The sequence below is a fragment of the Thunnus albacares genome, chromosome 14 (assembly GCF_914725855.1).
Source record: "Thunnus albacares chromosome 14, fThuAlb1.1, whole genome shotgun sequence".
Taxonomy (NCBI): Eukaryota; Metazoa; Chordata; class Actinopteri; order Scombriformes; family Scombridae; genus Thunnus; species Thunnus albacares.
In genome coordinates this window covers 20,001,801-20,023,153 of record NC_058119.1, presented here as the reverse complement: position 1 = coordinate 20,023,153, position 21,353 = coordinate 20,001,801, and the positions used below count along the sequence as shown (strand labels likewise).

General features: G+C 39.2%; 1 protein-coding gene across 1 annotated transcript in view; it reads left to right on the top strand.

Annotated features, from left to right (window-relative positions):
- grid1a (glutamate receptor, ionotropic, delta 1a) overlaps positions 1 to 21,353 on the top strand; it is a 102,208-nt gene that overhangs the window by 10,973 nt on the left and 69,882 nt on the right. The window contains exon 2 of the mRNA XM_044373316.1: positions 6,887 to 7,092. Coding sequence (XP_044229251.1) covers positions 6,887 to 7,092 — 206 coding nt within the window. The remainder of the gene's footprint in view (positions 1 to 6,886; positions 7,093 to 21,353) is intronic.

The following is a 21,353-nucleotide window of genomic DNA, read 5'->3' as shown; positions in this document are numbered from 1 at the left end:
TATTACCAGTTTTTACTATATATTTATATATTTGTTTTTATCATCTTTCATGTTTCATTCGGGTTTTACTTCTCTCTGCTAAGCACACAGCAGTGTATCATCCCAAAAGCATGTCAGCCAAACTTCAGCAGGGCAATTAATTGTATTCCTTTCTTGGACCAAAACTTGCATAGTATGCTAGTAAGCCAAAAATGCAATCACTGTACAGTATCTTTGAGAACAGGCCTGGACTGAGAGAATAATTCAGTCCAGGATTGTATCTCCAGCACAGCCTGCTCTGCACATTCAGATCACACTGCCCATATTGGAACCACCATACTTTTGTTCAGTTTTGATGGGCTGCAATATATTCATGCCTACCAAATTAAAATAGTACATAGCTGTTTTCTAAAACTTTTAAATGAACCATGGTGAATTGACAATAATAAATGGAGACTTCCGGTGTCCAGATGGCGCATAAAAGTTTACGACAAAGTTCTGAAGCTCAACAGTGTTCATTTTCATTTGAATAGGCTCAACAGAAACACAAGTAAATGTTTAAAAATCATTCCCCCTTTTCAATTAAGCAGAAAACAAATTTGTTATCACTGCAACAGCAGAGATTCTACTCATTTTCACTGATTTATCTTACTAAAAACAATTTTCAGTTTTGTTTACACTCTGACAGAGAGAAGCTTATTCACTGCAATGGTCATTTTTGAGGCCGTATGTAGTTGTGGTTTTGTATTGGACTGAATTATACTGAAAGATGGTTTCTAATTGGGCGACTAACGATTATTTTAATTATCATTTAATCTTGTGATCTGTGTCATTTTGATGTTTTACTCTAGCCTCACTCCCGTGGTTACCCAGCTGGTCACCCTACTATGAATGGCCAGTCTGGACCTGCCTTTCATACCACTGTAAGCAATTCAGTGCTGTGACAGATCACTTTTGACACACTGTCAGGGTGTTTGGCATAGTGTAAGAACATGATACATTTTTTTTCACCTCATGTTTCTCTTCTGCAAGGTATTGGGTTTGTCTATGTCCACAGCCCTGTAAGACATACTGTACATAGATACAGACAAAGACACAGACTCACTGTGTAAACACACACACGCGCCCATGTTTTTTGGTATGTAAATGCAAAAATCTGATCATAGATAAGAACTGAAGATTATTTGAAAAAGCACAATTCATTAATTTTCATGTATTGCAAGAATAAATATTTTGCATTCTTTGATCTTTTCTCAAGTCTCCTAAAGTGCGGCTACATAGCTTCCAGGGAACATTTTGTCACTTTTGTATTGGGATCATTATTTGTGTTTTTGATTGAAAATGTGTGTTTATTTTGGCCATTAAAAAGGCTGATAAAAAAACAGAGATAAAAAAACATCAATACTACATAAATTCAACCTGAAATTGAATTTTACAAAACACCATTTGCAGCACAAACCCTCAATAGTTTAACGGTTAATTTTTGTTACTTACTTAAAAAGACTGATGCGAAATCAACGGCTAATTTCTCTCTTTTGCTTCATTTTTCTTGTCACTTTTGTTATGGAAAGCACTCTCTAAGCTTTGTCTGTTGCCATGAAGTCTTCATTTGGTGTTAACTGCACTGATCACTGTCTTTTTGAAATACAAAAACACAATGTTTAGATGGCAATAAAAACCAAAAAGTGAAAATTAGTTTAAACTGATCTTTTTTACAACTCTGGGTATGTTTTTGTGGAAATTGGCAAAAACCAAAAGTAGTGCACCTTAACTCTGTACTAAGCTGTGACTTTGTTAGAGTAAGGAATGGATATATGTATGGATTGCCATATCAGAAATCCTGATTGTTGTATGTCTGTGGATATATATGATATATTTTGTTGTCATTTTATTCAGTTATTATAAAATAATAATATAAAATCACATTCACCTCAAAATATTGTTTTAAGATTAGAGTGTAGCTCAGCAGTCAGTGTTAAAAGTCAGTGTTGAAACTGAAGTGGTAATTTTTCTGTTTTTGCTGTCTTTCTGTTTCTCTCTAATTGCTCTTGTGACAGTGCATAACACACACAGCGCCTGATACATTTTTGATTTGCAAAAAATATATATAACATATAATTAGCTGATGTTATTGTTGCAAGAATAACAGTGATTGCTTTAACAGAATCATCTCAAATTTGGGTAAACACAGGCTTGTAGCGTAGCCATTTCCCAGGCTTTTCCGCTTGGATTGCAACACAGCTTGACAGCTCAGTAAAAACCTCTGAGCCCTTTGATCATGATATGCTCATTTCTGCATCGCTCCAATCCAAGAGGGAGTCCTGCTTTAGTAACAACTCGAGTAAGATAGAGCTGAAAAGGATGTTAGAGCAACTTCATGGGGTATTTCTTGGTCTCTCCTGATTTATCTTTCCTGTCCTCTTTTAAACAGATACATACTGTTAAGCAGAAGATAGCTACAGTAAGAGACACAGAGAAATCAAGAGTAGTGAGGAACATACCAGTCAGAGTTTGAGAACGGGAGTCTGATATGAGGAGGGCAGAGAAGGGTTAAGTTTTGATATCTAAAACTTTCAGAAGCAGATTTTTGTTCAGAAATGAGGCTCGGGTGAACACGTCCAGAAATCAGACCTTTAATTCCACGTTAATCCTCTTTTCTTCAGCCATGTCCATGGCTGACATGGTTGCCCCGTGGAAAAGCCTGCTATGGGTTTGGAGCGCTGGCTTTGAAGTCCGATGTTTTCTACTGGAGTCCTAGAGTAGTTATCGCATGGTGGCTTTCCCTTGGCTCTTCATGGATTAAAAACGCTGTTTGTTTGCCGCAGCATGTTTCTCTTATTGCCCAAAACTCTGACATTTGGGAGATACATGGCTTTCACCCAACAGCAAATTTATACTACTACTACAAATTCTTCCTCTGATCAGTTCTCTAGATTTCCAATATGAACAAAAGTCTGTTTTGTTTAAATGTTTGTGTAGGTTCATTTTCCATGCAAGGAGTACCTACACACTAAATCAAAGCTCCCTTTAATTGGTGCAACATTTCAACCATCTACAGGTCTTCCTTAGGCCAAAAATTTACATACTTGAGACTCCACATCAGTCAGCAGAGTTAATGAGGCCTCTTGGATGAGTTTTACAGAATAATTCTGCAGACTTTTTTTTTTTCTTTTTGATGTAATGTATGTTTGAATAAATATACACAAAAATGTTACTGTGCTATAGCATTTTTGGCAGTATGGAGATCAAAAGGTTTCAAGGGTGAAACTTTTGGTAGTTCGTGTATATTATCCAGTCATTCGTTCACTCCAATAAATAATTACTACCTTGCTTAATCATCACAAATTTACCAAAGTTTTACCCATTGTACTCTCTGGGATTTGTATAATTGAGAACCAAAAAAATATAAAATCAGACTCTAGGTTTAGTGTCTAGTCAATACCATCATATATTACTGAAGATGAATATTGCATACACACAATATTGCAGCCATATTAATTGCAATGGACCAGTTATGGCACAGGAGGGAAGAAACTTAAATTAAATTGTTTGTGAACTAAAGGAGAGATTATTAAGAGGCTGAGCTTCTGCCCACTGTATTCAAAGAAACACCACCAAGGGTAAACATTTCAATTTAGAGGCAAACAAATAAAGTGGTGTGTGTATGTGTGTGTTCAGAAGGGATTTTTTCAGAGAGTGCTGCAGTAAAAGTTTGGCAACATTTCAAAATGAATAATGATTTAATTTCATGTTTTGTTCTGCCCTTTGAACATGAGAGTATCCAGTGGCAACTGAGAGTATTTATGTTAAAAATAATAAATTGCAATACAACAATTGCAGGAAAAATCGAAAACTGCATCTTATTCTTTATGATTTGCTTCATATGGTACATAGTCATATTGCTATTTCAGTTTGCCCCAAGGTGTAGACTGAGAAACAGGAACAATCAGTGGCATTTTGCAGTGGAAAAAAATGTTGGAGTAATAATTACTTTTGACAGAGGCATGACCAGAAAATTGCATGATTTTACAAGTTGACATAATGCTTCATATCCCCCCTGAAATAATAATATTTTGACTCTTCTATAACATAACAGGACACTACAGGACTAGATAAAATATGGCAATAAGACTGTCAAAACAAAAGCTGTTTACAGGCTGAAGAATAGCAACAAGAGGAGGAGGGAGGTATCATTTGCTAGGGAACACATATTTTAAGTAAATGCAGGAAGGAGAGAAGAAGATGACTGGAGGAAGAGAGAGAATAGGGGTAGACCATGGATGTATAAAGAGAACTGGATACAGAGTCGGAGGCGGGACTCCATTCATTCCTATAAAAGTTGCTCAGTGGCGCATGAAGCCAAAAAATTTCAACTTCCAGGTATAAAATTTCCGAGATCATTGGGCCCATAGAGCAAGCACACTAGTGACCTTCACCTTCACTGGCCGAGCTGGGTACTTCCAGTTTAGCCCTCCAGTTAACTAGAATAGGGATAAAACAATTCAATCGTTCAAAATGTGATCGCACTGAACAGATCAAATTCTGATAGTGAGACAAGTCATTTCGCGGGGGTTGTGATGCTCAAAAAAATTATCCACTGATTAACAGACATCTTTTTCACAATGTAAGTCTATGGAAAAAAGTCTTTTTGGGCCCAATAGCATTACGTGACGTTGTAATTACACGGTTTGGCCACTATGTTAAATTAGCTTCACAGCCCAGCGCTGTTCCTGGGGGCTTGGGGTAGACACCCACATGAGTAAAGGCAATTAAGTATGTCACTATTCACAGGATTTAACAGTTCAGAAGCAGTGAGTTTTGCACCAAGCCTTTGATTCACCATAAAATCCAGCCACGACCATTAGCAAAATGACCTAATGGAATCGCAATCCAACTTTACCACACTGTCTAGATAACTCCTGCTGTTTTCATATTTGGTAATCCTCTCAGAAAAATGCTTCAGATCCTAAAAAACCTGCTCTTGACAAGATGCAATCCCCTCCAAAAACACAAACAGGAAACAAAATAGCGCCTTCTTGGGCAAGCTAACAGTTAACCATTTTTTCCTGGAGAATTATTTTTGCCTGCGGTTTGGTTTATAACAATATCCTGCAGCTGGTGGGCACCGAAGCATTTAATCTCACACTTTTTTGTTTTCTAGAAGATAATCCACTTCATTCATGATGGCAGTTACTTTACAGGAGAAATATAATTTCTGCTAACAAGCAAATGACAACAAGTTACTCGGCAAAAATAGCCAATCAAATAGCAGCAGGGCAACAGGCAATCAGGCCCACTTGACATCAAGTTTATGCCACCTGCTTTTATTGCCAAAGGTTTTGGGCATGCATATTGTTGTTTTCTCAAACTCAAAGCATTTGATGTTGTGAGTGTGGGGCTATCCCCACATAGTGGCTTCAGGAGTCAAACTCAGTTGAAAACACCCTTTTAAAACTACTGTATCAAGCCACTGACCTCAAATTTTAGAATAATAATAAATAACAGCAGCCGAGTATTTTATGTCATTCATTAACACAGAATAATAAGTAATTAATTTCTAAATTACCACTGAAACCGCTTTTTTCTGCATGAGCCCCACTTGCCCTAAAATGTTGCTTCACTGCTGAGACCAGGTCAAAGGCTTTCTTAGTAGCATAACTTCCAGTTCTGGCCCTGAGCAGCTAAAAATTACATGCAGTTGCCTTTCCATACCACCTCAAATAACAACCACACACCCCTACAGTATCAGGGTTTCCGCCAGTGTATTGCAAGCCCGGCAGTCCACCGGGCCTAAGTTGACCCGGTGTCGGGCCTAAGCATGTGTGTTTACAGCAGAGAACAGGAGGGAGGACAGACGTCTCAATTCGCTACTCTGAGCCGAGACTCTGCTGCTGCTGTAGACGGTCACAGAGCAGTTTAAGTTTATAATTATTGTGTCAGTCATCTGACTAAGTATTGACAACATGCTTAGTATTTTACAAATTAGAGTTTTTTTTATTTGATGAACGTGGACGCTGATACACGAAAATGAACTAAATGGTTTTTAACTATTTAAAAAAAAGCAAAGCAACGGTGAGGCCGGTGGGCAAGTAATGTAATCAGTGTATGCCCAAAGGCCGTGTAACACTGGTAACACCCTTACACACAGTAACACGTTTAACTCAGCACCCCAACCGGTCCTAACAAGTTTCCTGGTGGAAACCCTGGGTACGATATTGTGGGAGTCTGTGTGTGTCTTGTGCAGCTGTATATACATTTGAGCCAGCTTGCTTTTCTGAGCCCCCTGTTCTCCATACTAAAGCACTAGAGCACAAGAGGATCATTAAACCTCCAGAGATGCAACAGGGGAAAACCCACCCATCCACATACACACATACACATTCATTGTGGATGCAGAAAGAGGTCTGGATTCAGCAATTTTGCCTAACCTTTTTTTAAGAATGGGCTGCTGCTCCCACTGTGACAGCTGGGATTGGTGTGCTTGTTGTGAACCCTCTGCTGCACATCACCTTTGATTTGTGTGTGCAACGCAGGCTTCTTTTAAGTGGTTTCCTGTATAGTGAACACACAGACACACAGAGCTCTGGGGACAGCAACACCTGCCTGCATATTCATATACTGTAAACCCCAGGAAATAGAAAGACAGGAGTGCTTGTTGTGTTTTGTCACGCTTAAGATCAGGAGCAAAGAATGAAACCCGCCTTGAAGCCCTTGGAACAAAGCCTGGAAATAGAGAGTTCATGTGCAGGTCTTGAAAGTACAGGATGTTTACCCAGAATTCTGATTAAATGCTATGGGAATTAAGTACTGTATAACATAGCACCTGCCTAAAGTGTTATCCCTTTTGTCTGTCTGTTTGCGGTTTCCTCTGCTCTCATCCTCTTTCTCATTCTTTCTCTTCTTCCAGACATCCGTGGTTTGCAAACCTTTATGGACCAGGCTTCTCGTCTAGGTCTGGATGTGTCGTTGCAGAGGGTAGACCGGAATGTCAGCCGAGTCTTTACTGACCTTTTCAACATGATGCGGACTGAGGAGCTCAACAGATACCGGGACACCCTACGGCGGGCTGTGTTGCTCATGAGCCCTCGAGGTGCACAGGTGTTCATCCACCAGGTAGGCTACATTGGCTACATCACTGAGATGTTTCTTCATCAAGGAATCAAAAACACAGGCAGAGAGGCGGTTAAAGAGCCAGACAGAAAACAAGCATTTATTCAGTAATGTTGATGATCACGACCCACAGACAGAAACACCTGCAATCCCTAATCTGACAGTTAATCAAACATTATATTGCCTCAGCTGTAGAGAATGAAAAACATAATTCAGTAATAAGAGATAGATTGTCCAGTTCCAACGGAAACTTGCCACTAAGACCACACAAGTGATCCTTCCCTTGTTAAAAACTGATGAAACAAAATGTAACTGTCTATCTGAACCTGTATAGAGTTTTGACTAAACCCAAAGCAGATGGCAGAGATCACACCGAGATATGTGTTGCCTTCGATATTGAGTTGGCCAGAAAAGGACCTCATATCAGGTCCCAATATTCTACATCAAATGTTACAAATATATCTTTGGACAGCAGAAAGAGTATTTCTACAGTAAAACATTCAGTCCTCACTGTGTTGCCAACAAAGGGAGTTTGTTTACTGTGCAGATCAGCAGCATTACATATAACCCCAGGCAGAGTTCAAACAAAGTCAACTGTGAGGGTTTGCATCTTTTTAGCTCGTATTGTGCTAACTTGGAAGCTATTACTATCCTTTCCTCTATTTGCTCCTACCACATCATGTTTGCTAATTAGTCGATGGAAGCAGGAGAATGAATAAGAGTTAAGGCATCCAACACTCCACTTGAGCTCACATTTATTCCTCTTTCATCTCACCTTGCTTAGCTCATTAGTTAATCAGCTGCCCTCTCTTCAAAACAGTTCATAATAAATGAACTGCAGTGACCACAAATTATCTAAATACCAGTAAACTAGTAATAATTTAAATACGTGTAACAAACAACACACTTCTCTGTGCTCTCTTGACTCAGGGCAGCCAGAGGTGAAGGTTTCCCTTTAATCATCTGTAAGAGTTCTACTCATGATAACCAGTCAAACCATGTTGAATAATTATGCACTGAAGTGCTTTGGCATGTTTGAAGAACAGACTTGTGTGGCATTGGCAGTGTTGCAGACAGTGAACAATATTGTAATATAAAAGCAAGCTGAGTGGCTCACCCTGCCTACTAAACATGTCACAGTCTGACACTTCAACCTCTGCTCTTTTGGCAAGGACTGTGAACACTGATCATTTTCCAACTCAAATGAAAAATGTGGACCTCAAATATAGGGCAATAGGCAAAGGGTTTTTGAAATATATGGTTGTAGATTTAAAAAAAATATATGCCAGTAACACACACCATTTAACAGTAACAAAGCTCCTGTCTGTGTAATTTACATTTTGCAATATTGACTCTTTCAATTTATGTATTTTTGTTCACCAGAGGGCTATCACAAATTCATGATACTTGGTTAGTTGATCAGCTTTCTAGGCAGCATGTAGCAACATCTTTGCTACTCAGCTCCTGCCAAAGCAAAATGTAATTCAAAAAGGTCAAGACTGCAGGGTCAGATGACCACAGAGGTTGACTTTAGAATTAACAGTGCAGAGCATGAGGCGTCTGTGATGTGAGTGGAAGAAGCTTGGAAAATACAACAACCTGAATATGGAATATGGAAGGCAATGCAGAGAATGAAAAGATTGGGCGCCTTTTGTTATGTTGTTATATTTTATTGAGCCTGATGTTTTATTTGTGTTTTATGTCATTTCAATTTGCTCATACTCAGGATAGAGAGAAGGCATTTTCTTTTTGTGAAGAACTTTTCACATTTCTTTTAATGTCATTTTCCATGAAGGAAAGACTAAAGTTATGACATTTCTATAGGCCACAATAAAGATACTTATCTATCTTACTTAGTGAAAATGACTTATGACATATATGACCATATTTCATCTTTTTATTGCATTTGGAGCTTACTTGCATCTAAAGATCACTGCAGGATGAGAGAGAATCCTTCTGAGACACATGACAGTACTATACTGTCATCCTGTCCATAAATGAATTATTGTCTTGGAACCTTAAGAAAACCATATACAGTATACATGTGATGTGTTCCTATGTCTCAAAAAGGCTACTCTTCGTGGACTTCAGCTCATCTCTGCATATCCCCAGTGTCATGTGCTGATTTAATCTTCCTATCTATTGAAAGGAAATTGTGTAGAAAAAAGCCTTAATAACTAAGAGTAAGTCAAAAACCTCACTTGCATTCCAATTAGCTCCTTGTAAATGCTTCACTATTAATTTAAAAGTGAAGCACTTATAGACAAATAAATCAGCTCACAGGTTGTGAATACACCAAGGCTTTCAAGTTTCATTAATGACATACTGCTTTGATCTTTTTCCTGTACTCCAATGAATACTGTTTTAGTGCAAACACACACATGTACACACTCACTGCTGCAACATCTTTTCTTCTCATATGATTGCATTTAATCTCGCCAATTATATCCTTTATCATCCCTTATACAATTAACATGAGGTGTCTTGGGGACTGGGAAATAAGCACAGCTTCACGTTCAGCACAGCTCCCAAATGCTCCTGTGAATATGTTAATGTATTAGAAGTGGTGGAGATTTGTTAATTCATCAAAGCTTCATTAATACCTTGGTAACTGTTGTCACAGAGCTTACCCACTCCCCACCAGAGATATCAGGGGTAGAAAATGTAAATATGTTAATATCTGGATGGAGAATGATGATGATGCCTTGGAGAGTTAAGTACTCGTGAATTGTTTCAGCAAGAGAGAAAAAAGTAAAGTTGCCATGGTGACTAGAAGTCGACAGAATGTTTGATCAAAAACCTTTTTTTTCTTGATGGTAAATGTGGTTGATTACTGAGATTAATGGTATTTCATGTTTTGATGATTTGTGCATGCCGTGACAAAATGCATTAAAGCAGTGTTGAGTATTGTTAGTGAAACTGTGTGAAGCTGATTATCTGTAGCTGGGCAGCGGTACTGTTTACCACAGAAACCTGCTCTGTTTCCTGCTCTTTTCTGACTCTGTCGTCTTTGTGTTATGGAGTTGTTTGGCTCTGTTCTCTTCCTCTCTTCTGCCCCGCTCTGCTCTGTTCTCATTTGTTTCCTATGCCTACAAACTCAGATGAAGGTGCGGGAAAAAGGGATTGGGAAAAAGAAAGAGAGGCACCTTTGTCAGGCTGACAGTTTGTCAAAGGATTTATATAACTAGACCCTCATATTCATAAATTTAATTTCAAGTTCTTAATCTACCTGGCTAGCATTAAAGGACATACAAGCATTAGCAAAATCATCCTAAATCACATATCCTTTTCTATTCCATGCTGCTTTTATATTCTGATGATGCCCTACTTCCCCGAGTAACATATTCTGTCACAAGTCAGTCGTCCAGTCTCCTCTCAGGCATCTCTCATACTTTAAACAAGATGCACATGTCATTGACAGTGTCTGTGGTTTTATGCTGAAATTCTGGACTCTTGTTTTTTTCCCATCCAGACAGTTGCCATCTCATCTCTCTTTCACTTTGGCCATGAGAGGATGTAGCATCCTCTGTCAGCTCGGTCCTGCCTCCTTCCTGACACTCAACCCCTCTCTGTTCCCTTCATGTGAGGGAACTTCACTTGAGTCATGCAAGCCTTTTAGAGGGCCATAGAGTGGAATTTTAAGCTTTCAGATGCCCCATATCTACAGTGTGTCCTTGGGTTGTATTGGTGAGCATTTGCTAAATCACTTTGCATAAAATGATGCACATTTAGGTACAAAAATCTGACACATTTTGAGTTACCAAAGTCACTCTCCAATTAATTGTCAATGGAGCAGCTCCAAGCTATATATCTTTAAGACACCCAAATTAGATTTTTGGCTCTCTTGGGTTCTGGCTTTGGGAGATAGTTATTCATTTTTACCAACATTGATTAAAATGCTTTAAGCAATTGGAATACCTGTACTGAATGTGAATTCTGAAAATGAATATCACACCTTCACAATAAGACTAATACGTGTTAACATCAAATATAGAATACAAATATATATTTAGAATGTGAGCAAGCTTGCTTTTCCAGGTTCCAGTTATGGATTAAGTCTCATGGGTTTTGGAAGTATTTTGGTCTATATCAGCTTTTGTAAAGTAACAAAAGTGAAATGTTTCTCAATCCTCAGTCACTATCGCGCCCCTTCTCTCTGTGCTTGCGGGACAGTGGCCTCCTATAGGTGTTGATGTGAGGGGAAACAGAATGGGTGGTGTCAGTTGGCATGCCAGCTCTGCAGACTAGTTGATGGATGGAACAGGGTGGTTGGATGAGGTCTGCCTCCTGTGCAGCGGCTACGCCGTGCTGCAAGAGTGACAAGCACTGCTGCCTGGTGCCAGGGAATGTAAGGGAGGGAGAAAGAAATACTGCACAGGGTGGCAGGGGGGTAAAGAGAGGAAGACACAAAAAGAGGAGAGCTACAAAGGAAGAAAGAGAAATAAAGTACAGTGAGAGATGGATGTAGAGAGGAAAGGTCAAAGATGAGAGAGAAATGGGGAGCTAAAAGGGGGCTTCGCCAACATAATAAAGCACCTCTGTATGAAACAGTAATAGGTAAAATATAATGGAAGAGATGGCAGCTAAGTGAGAAAAAAAGAGTTGAGTGCTGGGAGATTGAAATGGAGTATGGTTTCTGATAGGCACAACCTACTTAAGAAGGGGGATTTTATAACCAGTGGAAAAGGATGGCCATTGTGTTCAGAGATAATTAAGGAATGTATTTTGACAGATGAGAGTGCTTTAATCTGTACCCTGTGAAAGTGTGAATTCTACCCAGGTTGCACATCTAATGCGGAAAAGATGAAAACTTGTTTAGAAGTTTATGATACATGTCTGCCACTGTGACAGTTAAAAGGACCTTCCACTCATCACAAGAATAAATTTAGCTGGAAGGAGGTACATTTCCTTTCCCTGAAAAATTCAGTAAAGACTAGATTGTACCCTGTTACCACTGCTCATTTAAAACTTGAATGAAAACTTGCTTCCAAAACTAACTGCAAGATCATCTGATGACATTTTAAAATGCTGAAATATTGCACAGGAAAGCTCATAATTGTTAGTTTGGTAAGGTGACCTGAATTTTTCTACTTAACACTCATTTTTATCATATTTTAACACTGTTGGATGATCCATCCATCCATTTTCCACCGCTTATCCGGGACCAGGTCACAGTGGCATCACACTGAGTAAAGAAACCCAGACATCCTTCACCTCGGCAATGCCCTCCAGCTCCTCCTAGGGGATCCCAAGGCGTTCCCAGGCCAGAGGAGATATGTAGTCCCTCCAGCATGTTCTGGGTGTGCATGTGGGTCTGAGTCTAACTGCACGTGCCTGGAACACCTCCAATGATCGGTGTCCAGGAGGCACCCTGACCAGGTGCTCGAACCACCTCAGCCGGCTCCTTTTGATGCTCTACTCCGACCTTCCCCTGGATGTCTGAGCTCCTCACCCTATCTCTAAGGCTGACCACAGACACCCTCCAGAGGAAACTGATTTCGGCCACTTGTATCCGCGATCTCATTCTTTTAGTCACTACACTAAATGGCAAGATTATTTTATTGACCAGCCCTAGGCACAACACATACACACATGTTGTCCTAGGTCACTTTTGGGGACATTATATGGATTTTATAGACATTAATTTCCTGGAGACTTACCCTAACCCTAACCTTAACCACAGACCCAAAAATCAGCTTTTTCCCAATTGGGGACACAGCTTTTGTCCCCAACTGGACAACATAGGTATTTTGACAATGTTTCTCTCAAATTCTTTTAAATAATGGCTGTGATATTCACCAAAGAGTCCTAGTGCAGAGTGCCCTGCTTATTCACAAGTTATGTTTATGCAGGGGGGGTAGGTGTCAGAACCAGTATCTCAAGTGTGCCGCATGCAGGATATACTTATATACTACTTGTTTTTGAGAGTGAATATTATCATTACTCAGTTTTGTCAGAAAACCTCAGATTGAAGTGCAGATAAATATAAGACTCATTTTTTCTGTATATTGACTTTTTCATCCTGAATAAAATAAAGGTTTAAAATACACAGTCAGTGGTTTCATTGAGGCTCCATGCCTTCTGCCAAAGACATAGATGACCTTCATCTGCTAGACTGGCGGTAGTCAATTACTGCAGTTTCCGTCTTGAATATCTTGCTTTTTTTCAATCCACCACTTTATGGACCATCTCTGCTCACTGAAGAGACTTGTTTTAACATCCTAATATTTCCTTCAAAGAGAATGAGCTCATATAAATGCCAACACCAAGCAAGTACCGTATACTGTAGCTGTCTGTGTAAACTTCCAAGGTCTTTGCTATTCATCTTAACTGCGGCATGAAAACATGCTTTCATTTTCTTGCCCTGCCCAGAATTAACATTAGCTTAAGTTCAACAAATCTTGCTTGATGGTAGAAAATGATTAAAACCCCTTAATAATTCTCTTTATCTCTCTGTTTTATCCACTCACTTTTTAATTTTACTTCTGTCTGACCCCAACTCGACATCCAACAATGAAACCATGACTTTGCTTTCCTTCTTTTCTCAATGCCTTACAAAAGCACAGAAGGACTTTGAGAACATGTCTGTGTACCTATTTGACTGCATGGCAGACAAGGTTGCAGTGTTTAAAACAGATTCACTTGTCAAGACTTGACACTGTGAATCGCTGATTAAAAATGGACCCTTATGACATTTGAGAGTGAGATGTAATAAACACATTTGCCCTTGCTGGGAACTGTGTTTTGATGCCAAGGACTCTTTCGTCTTATTGTCACGAATACTTCTGGATGGTGATTTAAAAGCAGTCGGAGTTGATATGCTATTACAGGGTGCTTTGGAAAAAAAACAGTGATTATGGCTTTTTTTTTTTTGCTTGGGGAATTCAGTGCTGTTGATATCACAGTTTGTGGGGCATAACTAGGGCAGGCCAATATGGCTAACAATGTTATCACAATATATTTTTTATATTGATAGATGTCGATAATTATCACAATATATATTCAATAATAATAACAATGCTCAATTTACAGCTTTAAGAGTCTCCTTAGGACAGAACCCTGAAGAAACCAGATGGCTAATTTATAATATAATAATAATTATTTATTATCAGAACGAATTGGCCTGGCGTTATCTCTGACCCTCCCCCACGTCCTCAGCCATGTGATGCTGGTGTTTGGTCAGGAACTTGCCGGCCTCCTGAATTATTAGGGCCTGAGCCCCAAAGGGGCGAAGACCGTCTTGTGTCTGTTCTGTTTCTTTCTTTCTTCTTTCTTTATTAATCCGCCACTTCAACCCTAAATTTGACCCCCTAAACATGCTCAAAAACTCACCAAATTTGGCACCCACATCAGGTCTGGTGAAAAATTTGATAAAATGTAAAAAGTATCCCCCAAAGTGCCAAAATGTGAAGCCCTTCAACTGCGCCGCGGCCTGACGTGCGCAAGGGCGCGAAGGCCCGTTCAACGCTGCTTGCAGCTTTAATTATTTATTATCATTATCATTATAGTGGGTTTATTTTCCATCTTATATTACATGGGTGCTGAAGTCAGTGGTTGGTAGGTTTATGGTGTTATTAAACCCCACAGCACCACTACAGGTGTTTTTTTTGTCTGGGGCAGCTTTGGGTTGCACCCTACACAGATAAGATGCACAGTGAGGTTAAACCCATTGGAAGATGTTCTGGGGTAAGCTGAAAGAGGCTTATTTTGGTTAATCAAGACTGGTGGTGAGTCTGTGTCTGTTGGGAAAAGGGAGGTTCGGTTATGCTTATGGCTTCAGAGACCTAGGCGCCAATTATGTACACATGGCTAAATACCCTCTGAGTTTTCGCTTATTAATTCTCAAATTATCACCACTGAAATACACATTCTATGTGTTGTATTTTCACTTTATTTTATCTTATGTTTAGTAATATTATCTGGTGGGTTTTATTTTCCATCTTATGTACATTTACATGCTTTTATGTCTTTTTTGATGTGAAGCATGTAATTTTGTTGTAAAGCACTTTGAGCTGCATTTTTTGTATGAAAGGTACTATACAAATAAAGTTATTATTATTACTTCACACAGGTGGTCATTCTGAGTTGTTGTGAGTGGGAGGAGCCGGAAACATGCATCAACCACATGCATTTGTTTGTGTGCTGTACATTTGGCTGTTTGTGTAGAGTTTTTGTAGAGGAAAACAGACTGAAAAATAACTGTATTGAAAATAAATCACATAAATTTGTCATCGTTATCTGGAGGATTTTTTCATGAAAATTATCAAGATTATTTTATTGACCAGCCATAGGCACAACACATACACACATGTTGTCCTCGGTCACTTTTGGGGACATTACATAGATTTTATAGACATTAATTTCCTGGAGACGTACCCTAACCCTAACCTTAACTACTGACCCAAAAATCAGCTTTTTCCCAATTGGGGACACAGCTTTTGTCCCCAACTGGACAAGCCATCCACAGTTAAATGGTCTTTAGCCTGACGTTTGTCCCAGAAAGTAGGAAAATGTGACAGACACACACACACACACACATCTTTCTGACATGAAAGCCATGGATGCCTCTTGACAGTAAGCTCTCACTTACTAACAATTCAGTGTCTTTCACCATTGTTTTGTCAAAGTCAGAGTGTCACAGGTTGAAAACACTATGGAAGAAAAATGATGATTTGAAGATTTGTGTCCACTTTGATGTTAAGGTGACAGGGATGATGATATAGACAAATGATGACTTACAAAAAGTGGCAGAATTTGAGTAAAAGAATAATTTACTCAGTCTTTGTGTACCATGTTTTCAATCCAAATGATGTTTCTCTTTTTTACCTGTAGCACTTTCAGTTGTTATCAAACTGTGGAGAAGGTCTAAAACCATTTTCCACCTACAACACCTCTCAGCAGTAAGAGCTAATATCCCCTGTGTCTAGACAGTCTTTATTTGCTGCAGCCAGTACTTTTTCTTTTGCTTTCCTTTTTCCAATTTTTTCCCAGTTTTTATTGTTGTTCCAGTTTTTGACAGCACTTTTTAGTTTTATGGATGACGCACAGCTTACTATGATATGATATGATACCAAACATAATCAAGATCATTCGATTCTTGTAACTGCACTCATTTTCTCTGGTCTGTGTTTTTTCTCACATTTTTCAAAATATTCCAGCATGTAACACAGTTGTGTCTTGGCACCTGGACTTCCCCTCTCCCTAAGATGGAATAAAGCTGGCCGTGACCTGGAAGTGTTTATCCCAGCATGACTCATTAACCTGACACAGAGAGCATGGTGTTGGTGCAGGGAAGCGTAGTGCTGGCACAAACAACATCCTTTGCATTCATGCACACACACACATAAGGAGACCCAAACATGTGCACACATTCACTGCGTCACCCCTCGTTCCTTCCCGAGATCCATCACTGCCAGTTCGGTCTACACCCCCTCCCTTAGTGCTAATGAGTGAGGCCAGGTATAATTAAAAAGCTCCAAAACTACTTTGCAGCCTGAAATTTGTTTTAAACGCCACAGATAAACACACTTGCAGCCACCCAGAAGATTCAATTAGACTGGTCCAGAATACAAATAAGGTTCACGATGTGTTGTTGGTTGAGTGGCATCATATGGCAGTGGGTAGGCTGGGAGGCTTTATAGAGGTGACATACAAATCAACGCATTAGGGATGGCCAGTATTTGGCAGGGGGGAGTACAGGTAAAGTTTTAAATAGAGGACACAGCCTATACAGTATCACGATGTTCTAAACAGAAAATGAGTGCAGTCTGGTGATTCAGCATTGCATTCCCATAGAGTTGTGGCACCAATTATAAAAGATGGACAAAATCAGTGCTGCAGCGATATCTTAACTTTCATTCTGTAGTACCAGTCAAGTTCCAATACACTGGATCCTACCCTTACCATAATGCAACAGGATTGCATCTTTCATTAGATAAATGACCATGTCGCCCAAACTCTATGCCCCTTATTTGTAACACAGGCTTTCTGATATAAATTTGAAACTCTCAAATCCAAGCTGAGATGATTTTACTCACATCAACAGGGGTTATTTCCTCAGACTTGACAAAGCTCCTCCAGAGCCACAGAAGACATTAACCGTTTTCTCAGAATAAGTAGTACTACCCAAGATCAGTAAACTATGTATGTATGTGTGTATGAAATGTTGGTGTATACTAAATTTTAATAAAGTTTAAAGAGCAAAATACAATATTTACAGTACGGTAAGTATATTAATCCATGTCAACCAAACACATGCACTCGCAATACACACATACTGAAATCATGTTTGAATCAACTAGTGCACCAGTGTATGGTTGGGCACTGGTTACTGGCATGGAGTCATCAGAGCAATGTAACCTCGATGATGATCTGTTGAAGGCCAGAGGTGAAGAGGTTTGTTGAGTTTATCTCGCTTACCGTCCGCTGGCGTTGCTTCCTGCTGGGTTAACGCTCCCACCTCTGGACCCCTGTCCTCTCCCTTTGACCCTCAGAGCTGCTCCTCTATTCCATTTTCCTCCCAATAACAGCATGACAAATTGAGCCTGCCAGAAAACGATCTATCATTGTCCTACATCTCATCCTCCTCTGCCCTCTGTTCCCTCCTCTTCTCTCTCTCTTTGTCTCTCTTTCCCCTTCTGTCCCTGTTACAGGACATTCCCTCTTTTCCTCTTTATATTTTTCCCATCTTAATGGTTTCATGTTTCTCTACATGGGCACTTTATCTTTCTGCCCTTGCTTTTTTTTTCTCCCATAACCTCATCCCCTTTTGTCTCTTTTCTTATTGCACTGTATACTTTTTTCCATGTCTCCATTTCTCTTTCTATGTTCATTTCTCTTCGCCCTCTTTGCAAACTTATTTTTTTCTATTATGTTCTCTCTATATTTGTTCTGTCATCTTTCTGTTGGCCTTAGGGACAGATACACTATGGTATAGATTCATATACTTAGGCTATTTTTGTCTTTGTCCCCCTGCAGCAATTTAGTAACACAGGAGAAGTCACTATAATGTGTACAGTACAAACAACCATAAAGACTTAAATATTAGTAGTATTAGTATTTGTGTTGTGTCATTTGTAGCTCATGAATACACCAAACAACAAATAATTTCAAATCCCATCCCTAGCTTGAAGCTAAACTATTTAGTTGGCTGTGACTAAATTCAGCAACTAAGTCGAGTGTTATTACCATAGAGCATGGAGAAACTGTAGAGAAAACACTAATTGCTTTGCGTGATGAATAAATTCTTCAATTTGACAAGTAAATAATAGATAGATCCCTCTCTGTCCGTGATCAATGAACAGTACCTCCTGGGAGCTTGTGAGAAACTCTGCAACATATTGTGGTAGTGCGTTTGAAATATTCAGGACGATGCATACAATAGGTTACCTCTAACAGCACAGCACTTTGTAACAAAGTAGTGTACTCCAACAAAAATCTAAATAAAACCACCTCCTCGAGTATACTGTATATTTCATGGGAGGGCGGAATAATCAAGAGAAATAGTTGTATATCCAAACTCTGGTATTAAAATTGAAACCGGGGCAGTTGGCAAGCTCTTTACTTGATGGATTGTTATTACTTGCACAAGTATGAATCATCTGCTGAAGTTAAAGAGCTTTTCATAAATAATTTGCCTTTTCATAAGTAATGCTGGAGAACTGCGGTGTCTTTGAGGTGATGGTTTATCCCTTCACATGAATCAATGTCAGGGGACGTTTTTAAAATGTGAGAAAGGCCTTCAAAGGGTAAATAACTTCAATATTGTGTTACTGATGATGATGATGATGGTTGGAGTGGTGGTACTGGTGAAACTGATCATCATAATACTGATGGCGATTGTGATGAGGGTGATGAATAACAGTACTGGCACCGCTGCCCCACAGTTCATAGCTTTTTAGTCCCTGTGATAACTTCTCCAAACTTGTCATTTATGCCTCTGCTCGGTAAGTAAAGGAAATATTTAACGCAGTCAGGTGCATGGAACAAAAACAGTTCGCAGTTTATGTATTTCAGTGGCAGCATCCAAAACACATTCTTGTCTTGACAGAGGGTGATAAACTTTGATAGATGTTCACGATTATGAGTCATGCTTAGCATTATTGAAACAGTAAACCTCTTGGGCAATTTTTATTTCTTCAGGAGGGAAAACTGTTAATCTTGTGAAGGGCACCCAGTGAATTCTATCCCATTTATCTGATGACCCCTAGAGTTATACATAAGTGTCAGAAGTCTTTTAAATAGCAGAGTCACTCTCTCAGAGCCTGTTGTTTTCTTTTTGTTGTAGTAAGTCAGCCAGCAGTAGAATGTGAGCACAAAGGCTAGCCGGTTAGAACATATTAAATGCACTCTTTGTGTCTCATAATTTGTGTGTGTTGTAGACATTCAAGCCATTTCCAAGTTTTTGCAAAATGCTTGCGTAGTTTATACTCTTGTTAAATTGGAACAGTCAAAACACAGTTACTTTGTCTGTACACGTTAATAGCTTTATCACTCTGTATATTTGTCTCCCTGCAGCATAATATGAGATGCAATTATACCAAAACCCTACAATATTGTAGGAAAGTTCTGTCTCTGTGAAATTGTAGCTGTGGGCTCAGGATTATTGCCCAATTCCCAAGTGGCAGACTCAAAATACAGTAAGAGTTATAAGGGTAATTGCAAAGCCAACCACTTGGAAAACAAGTACTGTATTGGTACCCAGCACACAGCCTATCAAAGTCCAAAAGCTTTGGAGAAAATGTTCAATTAAAGTAAAGCCCCAGTGGAGAGAATATAAATTGTAAACTCCAGTTCAGGTGTCCTTTTACCCTTTTCTTACCTGTTTTACTTGCTTACTTTTTCCTTTCCATATTTTGCTTTTACTTAAATATGTATGAGTAGATATACAACATGTGCACATGCATATTCATATGTTCCTTTGATGTGTCATTCGCAGGTCTGTGCTAACAGCCACATAGAGATATGGTCATATATCTCTCATGTAAGCATAACTCCTGTATGAAGATATGCTGATGGCACTATTGAGTGAGAAACTATAATCTGTTCTCAGAACATGCAGTTTATAAAAGGTTTTGACTGACTATTGAATTCTAACAACTCACAAAGGAATATAGATTCCTGAGACTGTCCTCCCAAGACAAAACATTTTATCAAATGCCCCAAAACAATATATGTTTATGTGAAAGAGACAAACCCCTGTAGCAGTTGTAGCATTACTACTTTTGGCCGTCTGGGGCAAATGAGGATTTCAGGTAACAACAGTCCTGTAGAGGGAGGACGTCAGGGTGGACTGATGGGTGACAAAATGTCAGACTTTTCCCCCTTTCCTACCAACAGTCAACACTGAGGTCCTTTTAACTATGACCATGATAGTTCCTTAACCTTAATCACATGGTTATTTTTGTAAACATGACAACGAAAGTCCCCTTACCTTAACAAAGTAGTAATTCTAACCCAAATCACAATGTTCCCCTAATCAAGTCATTTTTGTGCTGAAAGCTAACCAAACCTTAGCCACATCATCCTAAACAGCTTTATTTTTCATCAATGATTTATAACGGTTTTGAAAGGCACTGACAAATGATGTCAGATCAGATCAGAAAACGTTCCCATGTGTTGTTCTAAACGACAGTTTCATACAACTTATTTGGTTAAATTTGGAAGACGTGTTGAGAAGCCCACATATCCGTAGTCATATGTGTTATGGATTCTGTCCCAATCATTCAATGAAGCTATTATGTCTGCAACAGGTCATCAACACCGCAGTGCTGAAACCTGCTGTTCTGAGAAGAGTCTTCCCACAAGCCTGTGGGAGATTCACATGGCTATGAGTGCTTCTGCAATTGCATTAGCGGATTTACTTTGCATTGAGAGTGAAATCCTTAACTGATTTTGGTCTAAAAACCCAAAGAGCACTCAAGAGAGAATCACTGTAAATGCTAATGTGTAAATGAACATAGAGGGACATATTTTGAACTCTGATTTCACACTCTGCCAAGAATGTTGCTTTATTCATTTTGCCAACACTTAGCTGTGATCTCGTATTTAATTTCAGCGCAGTTTCGAGCTGAAATATTTGGAACATTATCATGCTTACAAGCCGCCCGTCAAATTTAAACTTTCGACCATGTTAGAAAAGTATTGCAGGAATCTGTGAATCCACTTTTGCTGCTTTTGCTTCCATCCATCTGCCCTTCTAACCTCTTGTTCACTTTCCTCCAAGTAGTACAATTCCCGATAAACATTTTTGTAGATATGCATAA